This window comes from Lissotriton vulgaris, unplaced genomic scaffold, assembly GCF_964263255.1.
Source record: "Lissotriton vulgaris unplaced genomic scaffold, aLisVul1.2 SCAFFOLD_7479, whole genome shotgun sequence".
Classification (NCBI taxonomy): domain Eukaryota; kingdom Metazoa; phylum Chordata; class Amphibia; order Caudata; family Salamandridae; genus Lissotriton; species Lissotriton vulgaris.
Window position 1 is genome coordinate 59,829 of NW_028254770.1, and position 17,770 is coordinate 77,598.

The 17,770-nt window shown below is 52.2% G+C and overlaps 1 protein-coding gene across 1 annotated transcript in view; it reads left to right on the plus strand.

Annotated features, from left to right (window-relative positions):
- The window catches only part of LOC147659418 (claspin-like), a gene marked incomplete at its 3' end in the record, with an annotated part of 44,682 nt that extends 27,806 nt beyond the window's left edge, over nt 1-16,876 (plus strand). The window contains exon 5 of the mRNA XM_086951757.1: nt 16,266-16,876. Within this exon, the coding sequence (XP_086807883.1) occupies nt 16,266-16,876 (611 nt within the window). The remainder of the gene's footprint in view (nt 1-16,265) is intronic.
- Between the last annotated feature and the right edge of the window lie 894 nt (nt 16,877-17,770).

Here is a 17,770-nt window from a genome sequence, read left to right on the forward strand (position 1 = left end):
AGCGTCGCATCAGGCCACCCTTTTGTGATACAATTACTGACGAGGCTGAGGGCGGACGATACCACCAGAAACCCTGGCTAAAAGTAGGGGGGTTCGGTTTGATGCCGATTAACTAAGGCTGACTGACATTTATCACTCGCATAGATAGACCAAGGGCGCTGACGCAGCGTCACCAAAGAGAGGAGAGTGAGCGTCACTTGCATGCTATCAAATGTTTAAGAAACACAAGCCTCCACCCCTCCCGTTTTAGCAGGCACTGCGCGTGGCCTCTGCCCCCTCCGTCGCAGCCGCGGCGCGCGCGGTTCTCTCATGGAGAGCGTGGCCCTGTCAACCCTTTGAAAAATGACGGCGCCCGCCCCCTGTGGCCCTTGTTTCCTGAACGCGGGGTGCCCCATCGACACTGTGGGGAATACCAAATGCTTAGCTGCCCACCCAGAGAACAATTGCCCTTGTGCCAGCTCTCCACAAAACATCTGCCCATCACGTTTAATCCCCCTTCATTATACACAGCGGTGCAATACTGTTCCAAAAACAGCTGCAGGTGTATGCATTTCTCCTGCTCTACCTTTCCCAGGGAAAACTCTGCAAACGCACCATGGATTAAACCTGCCTCATGTGCTCCGGCTCCTGTGACACAAGACCCTGTGAAACACCCCCAGTGAATACATCTGCTTGTGTTTCACCTCTTCAAATAGTCGACAACTGCTCAATTCGACCACTGTCTATCTGTTCCGCCTTAAATGAACCTGCAGGCAGATGCACAGGAATACGTCTGATATCACTTTGGAAAGTACAATTTCACCATTGCACTCTCCTAGGACTTGCTTGGTGTCTGTACTTTGCTCAGAGGCTTCCAGTTCTGATTCATCGTCGAGTTCCAGTTCCTATACATCCTCATCGTGTTCTAGTTCTTCATCAAATTCCAACCCCTCGTAGAGTTCAAGTTCCTCAAAATCCTCGTGTGGTAGTTCCTCCATTTCCTCGTCAAGTTCTAGCCCCTCATCATGTTGTTCGTGCTTTTCTGCCCCTCTGTTCCCTCGTGCGTACGTTTTTGTGTGGGGCTCTCTGTGTGTGTGGGGCTCTCTGTGTGTGTGGGGCTCTCTGTGTGTGTGGGGCTCTCTGTGTGTGTGGGGCTCTCTGTGTGTGTGGGGCTCTCTGTGTGTGTGGGGCTCTCTGTGTGTGTGGGGCTCTCTGTGTGTGTGGGGCTCTCTGTGTGTGTGTGGGGCTCTCTGTGTGTGTGTGTGGGGCTCTCTGTGTGTGTGTGTGGGGCTCTCTGTGTGTGTGTGGGGCTCTCTGTGTGTGTGGGGCTCTCTGTGTGTGTGGGGCTCTCTGTGTGTGTGGGGCTCTCTGTGTGTGTGTGGGGCTCTCTGTGTGTGTGGGGCTCTCTGTGTGTGTGGGGCTCTCTGTGTGTGTGGGGCTCTGTGTGTGTGTGGGGCTCTGTGTGTGTGTGGGGCTCTGTGTGTGTGTGGGGCCCTGTGTGTGTGGGGCGCTCTGTGTGTGTGGGGGGCTCTGTGTGTGGGGGGGGCTCTGTGTGTGGGGGGGGCTCTGTGTGTGGGGGGGGCTCTGTGTGTGGGGGGGGCTCTGTGTGTGGGGGGGGCTCTGTGTGTGGGGGGGGCTCTGTGTGTGTGGGGGGGTGCTCTGTGTGTGGGGGTGCTCTGTGTGTGGGGGGGCTCTGTGTGTGGGGGGGGGCTCTCTGTGTGGGGGGGTACCTCTGTGTGTGTGTGGGGGGCTCTCTGTGTGTGTGGGGGGGGCTCTCTGTGTGTGTGGGGGGGGCTCTCTGTGTGTGGGGGGGCTCTCTGTGTGTGGGGGGGCTCTCTGTGTGTGGGGGGGCTCTCTGTGTGTGGGGGGGCTCTCTGTGTGTGGGGGCTCTCTGTGTGTGTGGGGACTCTCTGTGTGTGGGGGGGGCTCTCTCTGTGTGTGTGTGTGGGGGGGGCTCTCTCTGTGTGTGTGTGTGGGGGAGGCTCTCTGTGTGTGTGTGTGGGGGAGGCTCTCTGTGTGTGTGTGTGGGGGAGGCTCTCTGTGAATGTGGGGGAGGCTCTCTGTGTGTGTGTGTGTGGGGGAGGCTCTCTGTGAATGTGGGGGGGCTCTCTGTGTGTGTCTGTGTGGGGGGGCTCTCTGTGAATGTGGGGGGGCTCTCTGTGTGTGTCTGTGTGGGGGGGCTCTGTGTGTGGGGGGGGCTCTCTGTGTGTGTGGGGGGGCTCTCTGTGTGTGTGGGGGGGCTCTCTGTGTGTGTGGGGGGGCTCTCTTTGTGTGGGGGGGGCTCTGTGTGTGTGTGGGGCTCTGTGTGTGTGTGTGTGGGGCTCTCTCTTTGTGTGTGTGTGTGTGTGTGTGTGGGGCGCTCTCTTTGTGTGTGTGTGTGTGTGTGTGTGTGTGTGTGTGTGTGTGTGTGTGGGGCGCTCTCTTTGTGTGTGTGTGTGTGGGGGGGCTCTCTGTGTGTGTCGGGGCGCTGTGTGTGTGTCGGGGCGCTGTGTGTGTGCGTCTGTGTGCATGGGTGCAAATGCAATAGGTCTCGCATTTGCGAGAGGTTAAGCGATTGACATTGTAAATGACAATGCCATTTTATTTATCTGTTTTCAAAACCAACACATAAATACAATTTATATCATTTACAATGCCAATAGCTCTAACTTTGGCAAAGGCGAGACGGTTGCAGTGTAAATGCTTGTTACATATTCTAGCTAGGAGTCGGACTATCCGAGATGCAATGGAAAAGGACTCCTGGTGGGATGTTTCTTTCGTAGGAGATTCATATAATATATCTCAAGGAAGCTTCTATTTTATATCCTTTGTTAGTCTCTTCCTGATTTCCACAAAGGGTGCATGTAATGACTCACCCCCACCCCCCTTTTAAATTATATTTTGAAATACTTCGGCACTAGCTCGTCTGGAGAATGAAAGAGCAGTATAAGTACAGCCCTACTCTACATTTCTTCATTGGTGATAGATTTCACTAACTTACTCTAAACCCATTTCAAAACAACATATTATGACTTGTGTGCATAAAGCACTTCTCAACACATTCCATTTTATTTGTTCCAGTACTACAACTTTTCTTATTACTCAGCAGTTCTTTTTGGCTTGTATATTTTGACGCTTGTGATACAATTTAATAACCCTACGAACAAAATATCAGTTTAGTGTACAAAAGCCCTTGTCACCAGATGTAGGTTTTATGAATGTGAAATATATTTTCCATCAGGATAAATGTGTGAGTGCGTGTATGTAGGACCGCATGTGAGTTAAATGTGGAAGTGCGGTTGGAAATCTTAATATTAAGGAACACAACCTAATTTGTGGTTTAAAATAATGATTCAGTGAGCCTGGAGACTCATTTTGGTACTGTACTGTAGCTGTCTCTGCTCTCCCAGGGGAATACTGTCTTGGTACAAGGCAGGCCTTGCAAGACCAAAAAAGTTACACAGCGGCAGTGTAATTTATTGGATGTATTTGCTTACTTTCGCAGAATTTTTCACAGCTGAATTAACGAATCTAAACCACTGTTGATTTGAATTTGCAGATCTCTGTTTAAAGAATTGTCTTTTTAGGTATAATAGTGCAGGCAGCGAAGAAAATAGACTGCACCATCGCCTATTTCTCGGTTCAGTTTGCTAGCCTGGTTATAAAGATTGTGAACATTTTTAACTAATATTGTTTACCGAGATGGGGGCGTGGCCAAGCAGCATGGTTGACAGGACGTGAGCTCCTTCATCTCCCCACCGGCCAGCCGTAATAATCCTAAAAAAATTCTGATTGCGGAGATCGGACCGGACCCGCGAGTCTGTCCGCGACCCCATGAACAGGGGGGAACGCCTAGTGGAGAAATCGGACGGCTCAGCGAGGTGGGACCGGCGCTGAGCCTGCAAGACTGCTGGCTGGGATCGCGCGTGGCTGGGGATGAGGCCTAACCCGGCGCGAGGACGACTTGACGCTGGCGATCGCCTCGGGCCCGGCGGACTGCATCTGGCACCTCGCTGCTGCGGGGGAGGCACCCACTGCCATCGGGGGCCTCCCGAATGGGACTAACCATCTGTCTCGCTCACGGCCCGCGGGCGGAGGTGGAGCAGCGGGCGGAGCCGCGGGGAGCCTGGGGATAGCGGCGGGCCCCTACTACCTGGAGCGTGTCTTTGCTCCTCGCCTATGCCGGTGCTCCCTCCGGAGGTGCGGCGGAGAGGTGACAGCGCCCTGTTGGGCTAACGGCTGATTGGCGGCCAGGATCCTGGGACTGCACCAGCGCAGGGCCGGGGATGCGGCCTACTGCGATGTGGATGAGGTCCGCTCCCTGAAACACCCACGGACGTTGGGGCTTGCCGCGAGGAACTGTGTCCCTGTGTTGCCTCCGGCCCCCGCATATGGGCTGAGTATCCCGCGGGGTCCCCGGGGGGCGGTGTGGTGGTCCTCTGTCTGCTGCCTCCACGGCCCATCTGGGGTGCTGCGTGAGAGAGGTGCCCCGTCCGGGGGCCGTCGACATGTGGAGTCGGGGAGGCGGCCTGCATGGCTGAAGGTGAGCTGCGAGATCTGGGGCCCGGTGGCGACACCTGTGGGCTTGGGGGGAGCGGAGTTGGTGCCCACTGCTGACTCCTACTTCCCGGAGGCTGTGACACTAGCCCGGAGACGCTTTACAGGCGCGACTGGGGCCTGAAATACCGGTAGGAGAGGCGGTGACCCTGCAGAGACTGCATTCTCCCTCATCCTGTGCTCATCGTGCTGAGGCGGAGTGAGTGAGGCAGACCGTGCTCGGGCTCTTCTCCCTGAGGCTCTCCTGCGGTACCCTCTGCGGTGCCCCCTCTGACTCGCTGGTGGGGCAGGTACATTGTTAGAAGAGGACCTGAGGCGTTGACCCTTACGGACCCCGGAGTGCCCATGCATGGGTAAGGACAGGCTGCCCCGCACCTCTCGACCAAATATCATAACACAATATACCACCCAGCGTCTCCTCTCGCAGCGGATCACACGTCAGACGGGGCTGGACAGTGAGGGGGATACGTCTGACGAACCCTCTCGATCGGAGCTCATGCAGGCAATACAGGGTTCTTGCACCGCCCTGGAAAAGCAGATAGCGACGGTCTCCATTGATGTCAATCTGTTGCAGGCGGACCTCAGGAAAGTGGCGGATAAAGTTTCCACTGCGGAGGGGGATATTGTCCAGCTGAAGGGAGAGGTCTCATCCCTGAAGAAAACTGTCTCCCAGCTCACCTCTGCGACAGGGGATCTGGAGCGCAGAGCAGAGGAGGTGGAGGGGAGAGCACCCCGCAGTAACATTAGGGTCCTGGGTGTTCCGGAACGTTTGGAAGGGGGCAATGCGGAACGGTTCTTGGAGACGCGGCTACGCACGAAACTCTGCTCTACGGGTATGTCGGAGGTCTTTGTGGTAGAGTGGGTCCATAGGGCGCTGGTCCCGCGGCGGCGGCCGGGCGCTCCTCCGAGAGCCCTAATTTTTTTAATCCTGCACTACCCCTATCGAGACTGTATCCTGAAAGCAGCCAGAGAAACGGCGAACCTCACCTGTGACAACGCTAGGATCTCTATCTACCCAGACTATACCAGTCAGGTGCAGGAGCAGAGGAAATCCTTCCTTACTGGTAAGCAAAAACTCTGGAACCTCCACCTGCAGTACATGTTACTCTATCCAGCCAGGCTCACAGTCCTATTCCAGGAAAAGGCGTACTTCTTTGATACCCTGGAGGAGGTATGGGAATGGCTTGAGATCCGGGGAGATGCCATCCTGCCGGGTGCACGTGGGGGAGCCCAGAGCGATTGGGGCTCCAGACCGCCGAGAAGGTGAGGCAACAGACGCAGGAACCGATCGGTGGATGCCACCCAGAGAGAGAGGCAGCGAATCAAGGTGGGAGACGACGGCGCTCTTCGCATGGAGTCTACGGAGACAGATATACCCCCCGTACTTTCAGTGGTGGCGTCCCAGGAGGGGGAATTGGTGCCGGAAACCCTGCAACCAACTACGTACACTGTTCCTGAGTCTGTCAGGGGCTCACTTACGTCGTACCCGGTCCTGCATTGAGGATGATATCCTTTTATTGTCTCCCTGCTCAACTGTCCTGGGGGGGCGCGGCCAACCTCTTAAGGGAGGGGCTCGCATCCTTGGAGGGGACCCGACTAGATGAATCTTCGCACATGTTTAGGGGGGGTATTAACGGATGGGGAAATGGGAGGCTGGGATCCCACGTAACGGGTGGGTCACTACTGTACTTCTCTGGGGGGTGGGGACCCGCACCCCTGGGCTGTTTAGGACCGCGAGATACGCACTGTGAAGACTGCATTGAGATAGCACTAGTCCTGGGGGTTGGAGATAGTGGCTCCCCGAACGCTTACTCTGTTGGCCCGAGACTCTGCATAATGACTTGGGGCGGGTGGCATGTGTCGGGTGCTGACTTTGGGGAAGGGAGGTTCTCTTCTCCACTTGGGTAGTTCGGCCCGGTTGGGCATATGGGCTGGCTGTGAACGTCCTGGCACCAGCATGGGAAGGGCATTTCTGTATGTTTTGTTGTTGTCAGTATATTGCTCGTGGGAGGGGGGGGATGTTGGAGGGGGAGGGGGGTTGGTTTTTGGTTGTTTCATTCAGGCATCGTGTGTACTGCATTTCGGGCACAGGACTGGGGTGGTCACATGGGAAGTGGGCTACGGTATGAATGGTTGCTTCACCTTGCGTGGTGTGTAAACTCCTGAGTTGGAATGTGAGAGGGCTGGGGTACATGCACCAAGAGATATAGGATTCTGTCCTCCCTTCGCAGGCACAAGGTATCCATAGCTTGCCTCCAGGAAACCCACCTCACGGATGACGGGGCTCAGAAATTGAGGAAAAAGTGGCGGGGTCAGGTTTTCTGTTCTTCATTTTCCACATATGCCAGGGGGGTCTTGGTCTGGGTGGCCGCCGGGGTCCAGTTTGCTGTCCAGTATGTGGAGGCTGACATTCCTGGGAGGTTCCTGCTCCTTAGAGCTAAACTAGATGGTAGGGATATCGTCATACTGCACACCTATGCCCCGAATACCGATGACCCAGACTTTTTCCAGACCATACAGGAGGTCCTGGTGCCGGAACTGGAGGCCCGCTGCTTTGGTTTGGGAACTTTAACTACGTCCTAGACCCCAACCTTGACAGGTTTCTTTGGTGGGAGAGAGCCCCGGAGAGGATTGTGGCCCTACGGGGGCCCACAGGGGGCTTGGTCCACTCTGAGCTGGGTTTGCTGCAGCAGGTGTACACCGTGGACCCCACCGTTGCGGAGTCCGCTTATCTCCCTTACCTTCGGGAATTGTCCCTCCAGACGCAAGAAGACCTGTCTGAGTGAGGTGCGCACCGCCATGCGGCGCCTGCCGAGGGCCAAGGCGCCGGGGAGTGGCGGTTTCCCTTCCGAGTTTTACCAGGCCTTCGGGGATGTGCTCCCCCAACTCCTATTGCAGGTTTATCTTGAGGCGTTTGAGAGCGGGACTCTCCCGCCGAGCATGACACTGGGGGAAATATGCATGATCCTGAAACCAGGGGGGGACGCCTAAGAGCCTTCCTCGTAACGTCCGATCACAATGATCAATAGGGACGTTAAGATCTTGTGCAAGCTCCTGGCCATGCGCTTAGTGCCGTACATGTCTCACTTGGTCCACGAGGATCAGTGCGGCTTCATACCGGGACGTAATACGGCCATGAACCTGCGACGGTTGAACCATGTTTTACACGAGGTGCCTGGGCAGGAAGGGAAGATGGTGTTGGTGTCTATTGACCTCGCCAAAGCGTTCGATACAGCCGACTGGGGTTATCTTCTCGAGGTCCTCCGTGCCTTGGGGCTAGGCCCCAACTTCTGTCGCTGGATTCGCATCTTGTATACGGCCCCGCGGGCCAGGGTGAAGCTTGGGGGCGCAAGGTCCACAGAGTGGCGGTTGGGACTGGGTACGTGCCAGGGGTGCCCCCTCTCGCCGCTACTGTTTGCCCTGGCCATAGAGCCCCTCGTTGTCCGGGTTCGCACTGACATGGTGCGGTGGGGTATCAACAGAGCGGGGGACACATGCAATGTCATTTCCCTATATGCGGAAGGCGCTTTGTTCTATCTGACCGCCCCCGGGACGCAGTGCCGATGCTGCTGCATCATTTGGGCCGGTTCGGGGAGGTGTCGGGGTTACGACTCAACCGCCATAATTCCCTGATCTTCCCACTGGCGGGGTTGGATTCGGTGCCCTTGGAAGACCTGCCTGACCTCTGGCTTCGCTGGGAACGGGAGGGGTTCCGTTACCTCGGTATACGGGTGGCTCCGACGGACGCACTGGTATTAACCCAGAATGGGGATCGCATACTTGTGTCCCTACAACAGTCAGTGTCTTTCTGGAACTCTACCTCTCTCGTTAATGGGACAACTGGCCGTCGCCAAGATGGTGATGCTGCCTAGAACGTTGTATGTCCTCCAAAACGCGCTGTGTCCGCTCCCAACACGAGTCTTCCTCACTCTTAATATGCTTCTCACGTCCCTGCTCTGGGCGGGCCGTCTTAGAAGGCTGGCTCTGCACACCGTTGTCCGTAGCTACGAAGAGGGAGCCCTTGAAGCCCCCTCGCTTTGACCTATACTATTATGCGGCCCAGTTGCAACATGCGGCTTGCAGGTTTACAGACACTGACAATTGGGAGACGCGCCTCCTCTCTGGTAGGGCAGATACACAAGGGCTACAGGTTGCCCTGATGCGGGGTAGGGGGCGGACACGTCCCTTCCATATGTGGTGCGACACACGGCTAGTGTGTGGCAGTGGTTTGTGGAGAAGGTCTTGCGGAGGGCACCCTTCCACAGGGAACTCCCGATTTGGATACTGTCCCCCATCGTTGATATGGAGCAGCATATGTCCTTTCGTTCCTGTAGGAAGGGAGGCTGCGAAGTACTGGCTGACCTTTTACCCTAATGAGTCTTTTCTTACTTATGAGCAGGCGGAAGAGGTCTAGTCTTGGACGGGGACAAAACCTACATTTCAGGGGCATTCAGGAGGTGGTGAGGGTCACCTGGCCCCAGTAACCAGATGCACCACCACTGACCCATACCCTAGACATCCTCCTTTCTTGTGGCAGGGGGCGTAGATTGATTTCGCTCCTCTATAAGGCCATGAGAGGGTACTCTGGTCCCCTGGTGCTGCCCTCTCGCGTGGCAGATCTCTGCACCCCACTGGACCAGGGACAGTGGACGCGCATAGGTACCCTCACCCGAAAGGTCTCCTGCAATGCACGATTTAAACTGACACACTTCAACTTCCTAAACCGCACATACCTAACCCCAGTATCATTGCGGCGCATCTCTGAAGATAGGGGAGACAGTTGCCCTAGATGTCACGCTGAGAAAGCGGGCTTCCTGCACTTGACCTGGGAATGCCCTTTGGTTAGGCAATTCTGGGTGGGGTTGGTGGACAGAATAGTCGCGGCCACAGGCCTTAGGTTGGCGCCCGAGCCCCTGCATTGTCTGCTTGCTCTGGTCCGGAAGCCCCAAAAAAAGAAACTCTCGTACAAATTCCTCCAATTAATGTTGGTGGTAGCCAGGCGCAGGGTGGGGATAACTTGGATGGGGCGAAGGGCCCCGGAGGTATCCACTTGGCTTAGGGATGTAAGGGAGTGGTCATTGGCCGAGGAAACTCATATGCAAACTACTCGGCGAGATGAGAAGCTACAGGATGACCTAATGGCCTTGCGCGTAATATGTGCATCGTAACATGTGAAGAGGAGCCCTCCTTCTGCGCCACGGCTGACAGTGAGAGTGTTGGGTTGGATGCGCCTGCTGGGTCCGGGTATGATGGGGAGAAGGGGCATGGACCCCAGTGATGTCTACCGCCTGCATCAGCGACATGCCTGGCTCCTTCTCACTGTGCTATTATTGTATGCTTTTTGTGTTCCTTCCCCATGAGTCCGTCCCCTCCCTGTTGTAGCCTGTAGATCTAAGTGCCGCTAGTGAGGTTGTCAATCTGCGTACATACAATGAAAGGATGCCAGTTCTGTGTCACTGTGTTAATGTGTAAACTGGCAAAATAAAGTTAAAAAAAATAAATTGTTTACTAAAGCAGCCAACTGGTCTATGCTCGTCCCATAAACGCTTGCATTCCCCACACATTTTTTCCAAATGTAAAGTAGGATTGGCCGAAATAGTTAACCTTTACGAAGGTTGTAGGAAATGGGGTTACCAAATCTCCAGGGGGGTAGCACGGAACCAAGCGGGCAGGCCAAACTTCGGAGGACATGTGAAGCACTCATGCAGTACCCACAGACGACACACCAGGCACACCACAAAAGAGGCAGGACACCAATTTGAGTTGGAAAATTAGTAAGTAGTTTAGTATATCTCCAACCTGCAAGGCAAAAATGCATAAACAGTGGTATCGCAACACGGCGCCAACTGGCACCAGAGCCAAGTGTATCAGGGGGGATTATTTACATGGGAAGTAAGGGCTGAGTCCGTAAGTCCATGGCTGAAAGGAAAAGAATGTGATTAAATTAACATTAAACCTGGGGACAATATGGCGGGGCCAACTCAGGCACTAATCTTCAGTGGGAGGCTGTAATTGCAAAATATTATATTAGCAGAAGTATACCTCGTGCACTATAACTCCAACCCGACCCCTGTAAGGGAAAAACTTCATGGTACCTCAGCACATATTAACAGACGGGAGCACCTGTAATAAATCAACAATGCTTGCTCATTAACATGGGATATAACCAGGGGCCTGGAATGACACGTCAGGCCAGCACAGGGGCAGGACACCTGTAGTAAAAGAGCACATCAAGGTTTTACTACACCCTCATCCTGTGGGAATAAAACACTAGGCAGAACTTGTAATGCCTAAATATGTGGGCATCCAACTGTAGGCACAAACTCAGTAAACATAGGGCCTCATACAGCATATCTAGAATCAACCGGTACTGGATAACTTCTTAGCCTGGGACCTGCATGAAAGCATGAGGGCATCAACATTAGAGATCGGTCTCATCACCGTAGGCCAGGGTGATGACCATCTCCTCAGGTAAGTAGGCACCTTGTATGCAATAGAACCGTAGGCATACACATTACGATGTGACATTAGGCATTTAACCATAAGCATATCAACACTGGCGCTTTATCCCTGAGCAATACCATGGGCCTCCAACACATTGCGCACCTCACCAGTGCGTACATTAGGCACACTTAGGCAGGTAAATAACATCCGCAAGGGCCCCACAATCCTCATGGGTATAACGGCCTGGGATCAGCATAAGATCACCCACCCGGCGCAAAACATCAGTATACATTAGTGACGGGTCACAACCATTCATGGGCAGGGATAATCAAACATTTCCTATAACCCGGTCACTGTGCAGGAATAAACAATTCATGAGGGCAACCCTAAAGGTCTCCTCAGGCGAATAACGCTTGGGAGGGGGGGGGGTGCCTATCATTAACAGGGGCATTAACACTAGGCCAATATGCCCCTTAGCATGACTTCCTCGGAAAAACACTATGTCAAGAATCCCACCCCAGCTGGGGGTTACTCCTCCTTCAGCCCAGTCTGTAGGGGCTTAATTCAGGCTCTTGCCCAGCCCAGGACGTCTTAACAGGATTCTTAGGGCCAATGGGGCCCTCGCAACAGTCACCCCAAGAGAAGGGGAGGGGGGGCGAGCGGACACCAAGCCTGTGCCCCGACTCCAGACCTCTTCGGTGGGAGGTGCCCACTGCCAGACGGGCCACCTGTAAATCAAGGGCAGTCCCGGGGGCGGGCACCGGCATATGCCCCGACTCGCCCTCTCCAGCCCTCCACACAGTTCGCATAAGGCCCCACTCACAGGGCTACTCCGGGGGTCCTCTTCCCCTGCAGGGCTCACTCTCCTCCGTGGCTGGTGCAGGGCCTCCCTATCCAACCGGTAGCCCCGTGCGACACTGGCAGCACCTCCTTGCCGGTTCCGGCCGCCACCTCTGCTTGGCTCTCAGCGCAGGGCTCTTTTCCGTGGAGGGGGCAGGCACCGACCACGTGCCTCGATGCACCCTCCTTCCTCACGACAGCCGGGCCCCTCCTTCCTCCCTGGGGACCGGGATTTTAGGGCAGAATCCGCGAGGCTGCAAGCACAAACGGGGCTCCCTCTTCACCACGGGAGCCCCGAAACACCGCAGCTCCGCCGGAGCTTCTTCCGGCCTCTTTCGGCTGCTCCGCTGGGCACTCGCTCGTCCTCCGAGCGCCCGCGCTGGTTTCTTCCGGGTCCCGGGCCTCCTCCGGCCTACGGAGCCCAGGTCCAATCACCGGCGGCGGAGGGGAGACGCGGGACACACACGGGGCTCTCCCAGCCGAGAACTCTTCACTAGAAGATAAGGCATGTCTCGCAAGAAGTAGTCACGGCTGGATGACTCTTGCATCATACGACAAGATGACGCCTCAGGGGTATCTAATCTTGCAGTTCACCGCACATACTAAACTTTGTTTCTTAAAACTAAGAATAGGAGTGATCCATTTGTCCTGCCATCTTCCCAAATGGAAAAGAGAACAAGTCCAGCAACATTGTCAGCTTTGTGGAAACCATAGGGAAGACATAACACACATCCTTTGCCTATGTCCATGTCTGTTGAAGGAAAGAAGGTCCCTTTTACGGAGAGGCTGGATCGTCAACGAGGTCAGATCGAGCAGAGCCGCAGTACTAGCCTGCTTTGACCCACGGAACACCAACCTAAACTGCGCTCTAGTAAGGTTTATGGATCGTGCTGCCGAAAAACTAGGGGAGGGGATTCACTAACAGCAACCTCCACCAGAAAAGCAACCGGCAGATCCTCCTTGCAGGTACTCAGGCTAATGAAAGTTATTGTCAGAGTCACCTGACTAACTGACTAGAGGGGCTCAGCGCATAGGTTGGCACACTCCGGGACTCGATTTCCAAATCTTGGACACTACCCCCAGTGCCCCAAAGGGTTATTATTAACGTGTCGGCGAAAGGGCACCTACGATTGTGTACTCTGAAAAACGGGGGGCACGGGGTCTCTTACTACGAACTGGGGTTATATCTTCTTTTAATGTGTAATACTTTTATCTTTTGTAACTTGCAAAGGTTTTTTTAAATCACGCAATAAAGTTTCTTCTGAGTGACTTCAGAGGTATGCACAAGTGAAGCATCTCGTAAAACAGCAGCAGCCTATCTTACATCCCACAGCCATTTTGAGAACTCAAATAGGGTACCTGCCCCGTTTTAGTACCAAACTACATACGCTAAACTAGTACGATATTTGGCAGCATGTCACCAGCTACGAATTACCACAGCCCCTGCCCCGTCAAGAGAAAAATCTCAAGAAACTAAACCACAAATTATTTTCAAATAGAATAAAGTTGATCAGACATAAAAAGCTGGATTGTTAAAGAATTAAAAAGGGCAATGCTTAAATTGATGGCATTCCAGCATAACCTTTGTTGGACATTGCCTTTTCCCCCATAATTTTTCGCTTTTGCCCCCCTAATTTGAAATGTCTCCCTCATGGTAATAAACCTGTATAGGCCATGTGTGGTGTGAGACACCTTGTTAATATGTAATGTCATGTAATGGTGTGAGCACTTGTAAATTTCCCCCATTTTAGAAATGCACCTGACTTAAATGTTCTGTGTTTAAAATGGATGCCAAGGCCATGGGTTTTGCCACCGGACTGCCATAGGTCAGCGGTCTAGATAATATTACCCAGCCACCCTTAGCTTTTGGAGGGAAAGCCTGGCACCCACCCAGAGTGCTCAACCCCTCCCCTTGAGCCAGTTTAGGCCAGCTTTGCCAACATTCTAGAAGGTTCTGGCACTGCCTGGGAGGAGGGTATAAGTAAGGGGGATGTGCCACCAGAGAGAGAGACAGAGCTGGGACAGGAACGTGAAGGGACCTGCTGCGAGGGGCTACCGCCACATGGGCCTGTGAGCTGGGCACAAAATAAGGTACATGGTGCAGAGAGTCCAGGCAAACCCCAAAGGAATTAGAGGCACAATTGACACTCCAGTTGCTCTTCTTTGTGGTCGTTTGGGTGAGCAGTTAGGCATATCAGAGGGTAGTGCTAAGCATTTATTACACACACAAAGGCAGTAAATGAGACACACACTCAAAGAAATCCAACACCAATTTATACTTACTTTTATATGAATTTAGATACCAAGATCATCGGAATCGGGTAAGCGCTTTTCGAGTTATGAATTTTGACATTTTTCAAAAATGGACACCGTGCAATTTCTGGATCTGTAATGGCATCTATAGAGGAAAAATAAGCATTGCATTTGGGCACTGAGCGGCGACTTATAGGACTGTCTCAAGGACTTAAGGCGAGTATGGTGCAATGTCCAAGGCCAAACCAACAGGTCACCTCGGGAGGCTCTGGGGCATCTGTGTGCAGTGGTATGTTACGGCATCACGTGTCCCATTCACTTCAAGGAGAGAACGGTCCTGTCAGAAATAGGCTGCAAGTAGGCACTGGGGCTCCAGTCTAGGAGAACCCACAAGGGGGCTCGACTCTTGAGGTCCTCTGGCACACAGGGACACACTTGGTCCACTTCTACTCTGGCTGTGGGGATCGGGTACAGCTGTGTATTTTAGCATTGGATCCGGTGCATGTGGCTGCAGAGGAGTAGCGCCTCTACACCATTTAAGTTTCTTTACGCAGTTGGCTAAGCACTGGCAGTCCTCCAGGTTTCATGGAGACTTCAAAGCGGCAGGACGTGTCTGCTTCTTCTACGATTGTTGGAGGCAGCAGTCAGGCTGGCAGGGTTGCCGCCAAGTCAGCTGTTGCTCCTCTGTTCTCTTGGCAGGACTCTTCTTTGTCCACTTTTTCTCTTGATCCATCGACTTCTAAAGTCCGGGTATTAGGTGGTACCCTAAATACTCAATATGGGGGGGTTGAGGGGAGTGACGAGTAGCAGCCAATGGGTTAATTACCCCTGAGGTCACTACACCCCCTAAATGATCACTTCCGATCGAGATTGGGAATCACCCTGTTCCTGATTCCACCACACACAATATGGTGGAATTTCTGAAGTTGTGTTCATGTCGGGCTGGGTCACCCTAGATGGTTGCCTAGCCTGGCAGTGTAACACTCCTCCTGCTTAGCTAATTTTCCCACCGTTCCTGGTGCCAGATGGCTCAGGGTGGGGGGCAGCATCCTCTCCTAAGGGAAGCCAGATTTGCATATCAATGGCAGTAGGCTCTTTGAAGCTCCCTGCCTTGGAATGTTAATAAAAAAATAAAAATCCTGTGGGAGGGGGAAGCTTTGTTTTTGACCTCCTGACAGCAAAGGCCCTCGCCCCTGGGGGTGAGAAACTCCTCTGTGGCGGCAGACTGGCTGAGACCAGCTCACTAGCAGTTGGTAGGTTTTTGAGGGGGCATCGCTAACGTGCACTCTGGGTGTATGTATTAATAAACCCATCACTGGAATCGGTGTGGCTTTCCTAATACAAGGTGTTTGATACCAAACACATGTTTCAGTGAAGCCATTATTTAGCTGGGGAAAAATGTTGACAAGTGCCCAGTACATACCTTAAGTTTGCTTCCCTGCTCACTTGCAATATTTTGTAATAGAACTAGACATCACAGGGGCGTGTTTGCTCCTGCCTCACATGAAATATAATGTGCTCTACCTGAGGGCTCATGGCCTGCTGTAGGGGTGAATTACATATAATAGATGCTGTGACTTTGGCATGACACACAAGTGTCATGTTTTCACTCCAGTTTTGCTCCATGTCATGTCACACAGCCTGTGATGGCAGTCTATTTTGAATTTGTATGTTGGTCCCTTAGGGTGGCATAAGAATGCTGCAGCCCTGAGGGACCCTCTTTAGTACTGGGTTGCCATTTACTAGGGACTTGTAGAGGTTCCTTTGCTTATTTTAGAACAATTAGACAGCACCTTGTTTTAGGGAAGAAACCCTGGCACTGAGGTCTGGATCGCAGTCCTCCGTGCACTGTCTGAGACTAAACTTTAGTAGCTAAAAAGGGAACAAAACGTGTGTGTGGGGTAACTGTTACAAAAGCCCAGTTCTCTACATCATGCCTCAGCTGAGTTATCTTAAAGTTTGTATTAGATTTGCTACTGACTCATTTTGTTGTAAGTCTTGGCAGCGGTGCTCCTGAACACCCTACCAGCCCCTACTACCTTGTCATTTTTTTTAATACAGTGTGCGGGACAACCTCACTTGTCGTGATGTGGTTTTTATTTTTATATATTACACTACTTCCTCAACCTGTTTTCACCGCCATGGTTCCTTTACTATGAGTCTACTTGTAATGCTCAATTTACAATGGTGTGTTGCACTTTTTCTCACTACAGGTCAAGCAAGTATCAAGCCATCGTTGCGGATGAAAGAACAGATTGTCCAAATACCAGTGGCAGTGGAAACCCAGCCGAAGTGACCGCTGTTGAAGCTTTGAAGGAGCCTGAAATGGAAGTGTGTTCTCTTTTGGTTCCTGCAAGTATTGGGGCTCCTAGACAGGGGGATTGTCTAGCACAGAATGCTTTGGAGAAGTCTGCAGAAAACAACAATAAAGATGGCAAATGTACTATTGTGGAGGAAGCTATTTCTGCTGGCTCCCAAGACACATTGCCTGCTGAAGTGGCAAAAGAGAACCAGAGTCAAGATGTTGGCAGCATGGAGTGGGGGGAAAAATTGCATCTTGAATCCACGCTTGAACCTGTACTGCCTGAGTCTGTGACAATTGTCCCTGCAGAGAAAATGAAAGAGACTGTTACCCTAGAGTCAAAAGCCTGCACTGAGGGGTCTATGCAGAAGACTGGATTGGTTACAGCTGATCAGTGTGAAAAGGCCCGCAAGTCCAAGCTGGACAGACTTCGAGAACTGGGAGTGGACTTGTCCATTAAGCCTCGCCTCTGCCATGATAACTGTGGTTTCATTGATCTGGACGAGCCTCAACCAAATACAGGTACTAACCCAATATTATTAATTTGCATCTCAATGATTGTACACTTTTTTAGGAAGTACTCTTGTGGGATGAAGGTGTTTCATTGGGTTCTTTATGACCTTTGATGAAAATCCTGCATCTAATGATTGCAAAATGTAACACAAGAAACTTACATTTTTGTGGGGCGCAATGTTATTTGTCCTCTGAAAAAATAATTTTAATCTACTATGTACTACATTCTCGAAATAGTAAGAAATTAAATTTCTTTTTCTATGAAAACTGGTAAAGGTTCTTTATCTTTCCTGTTGATTGATCCAGAGTGCCATTTTTAGGTTGAGCCAAGACAGCGCAGCTGTCTCTTGGAGACATGTTGTATATACTTTGTAGGCTTACAACCCGCCCATTGCTTTTCATTTATTTATTTCACTGTCCTTTAAAATTCCTTGCTTCCAAGTGATTAACTTTTCCATTTGTCCTTCATTTTCATCTACTCCCAACGGAGCAGCGTCGCATTACTTGTACTCCTCCACTTGTATTTATTTAGGCTTTGTCCTGTGCACTATTGTTTTTTGTTCCTCCTCGTTGGCATGGGAAAGCGCGCTTTTCGCACCCCCTGCCTTTCAATTGAAAATAGGCCTCAGCACAGCGCTGCTTTCATGTTTAATCATCATGCACCTTTTCTTTTATTAACACGGCACACCACAGCTTGTCATCTGCATTGTAAGGACTCAGGTCTTTAAAGCCCCTGAGCCTATGTGCACACTCCTCTTGTTTTATTTAGTTTTTTTTGTTCCAATGTTGTCTGCTTCTTTGTTTCCCCTTGTAATCAAAGGCTCTGTTGTGTGTGTTTGAGTCTTTTTTAACTAGTTTGTTTATTTTTTACTGTGTTATAATATCAGCTAAACCGTGACCATT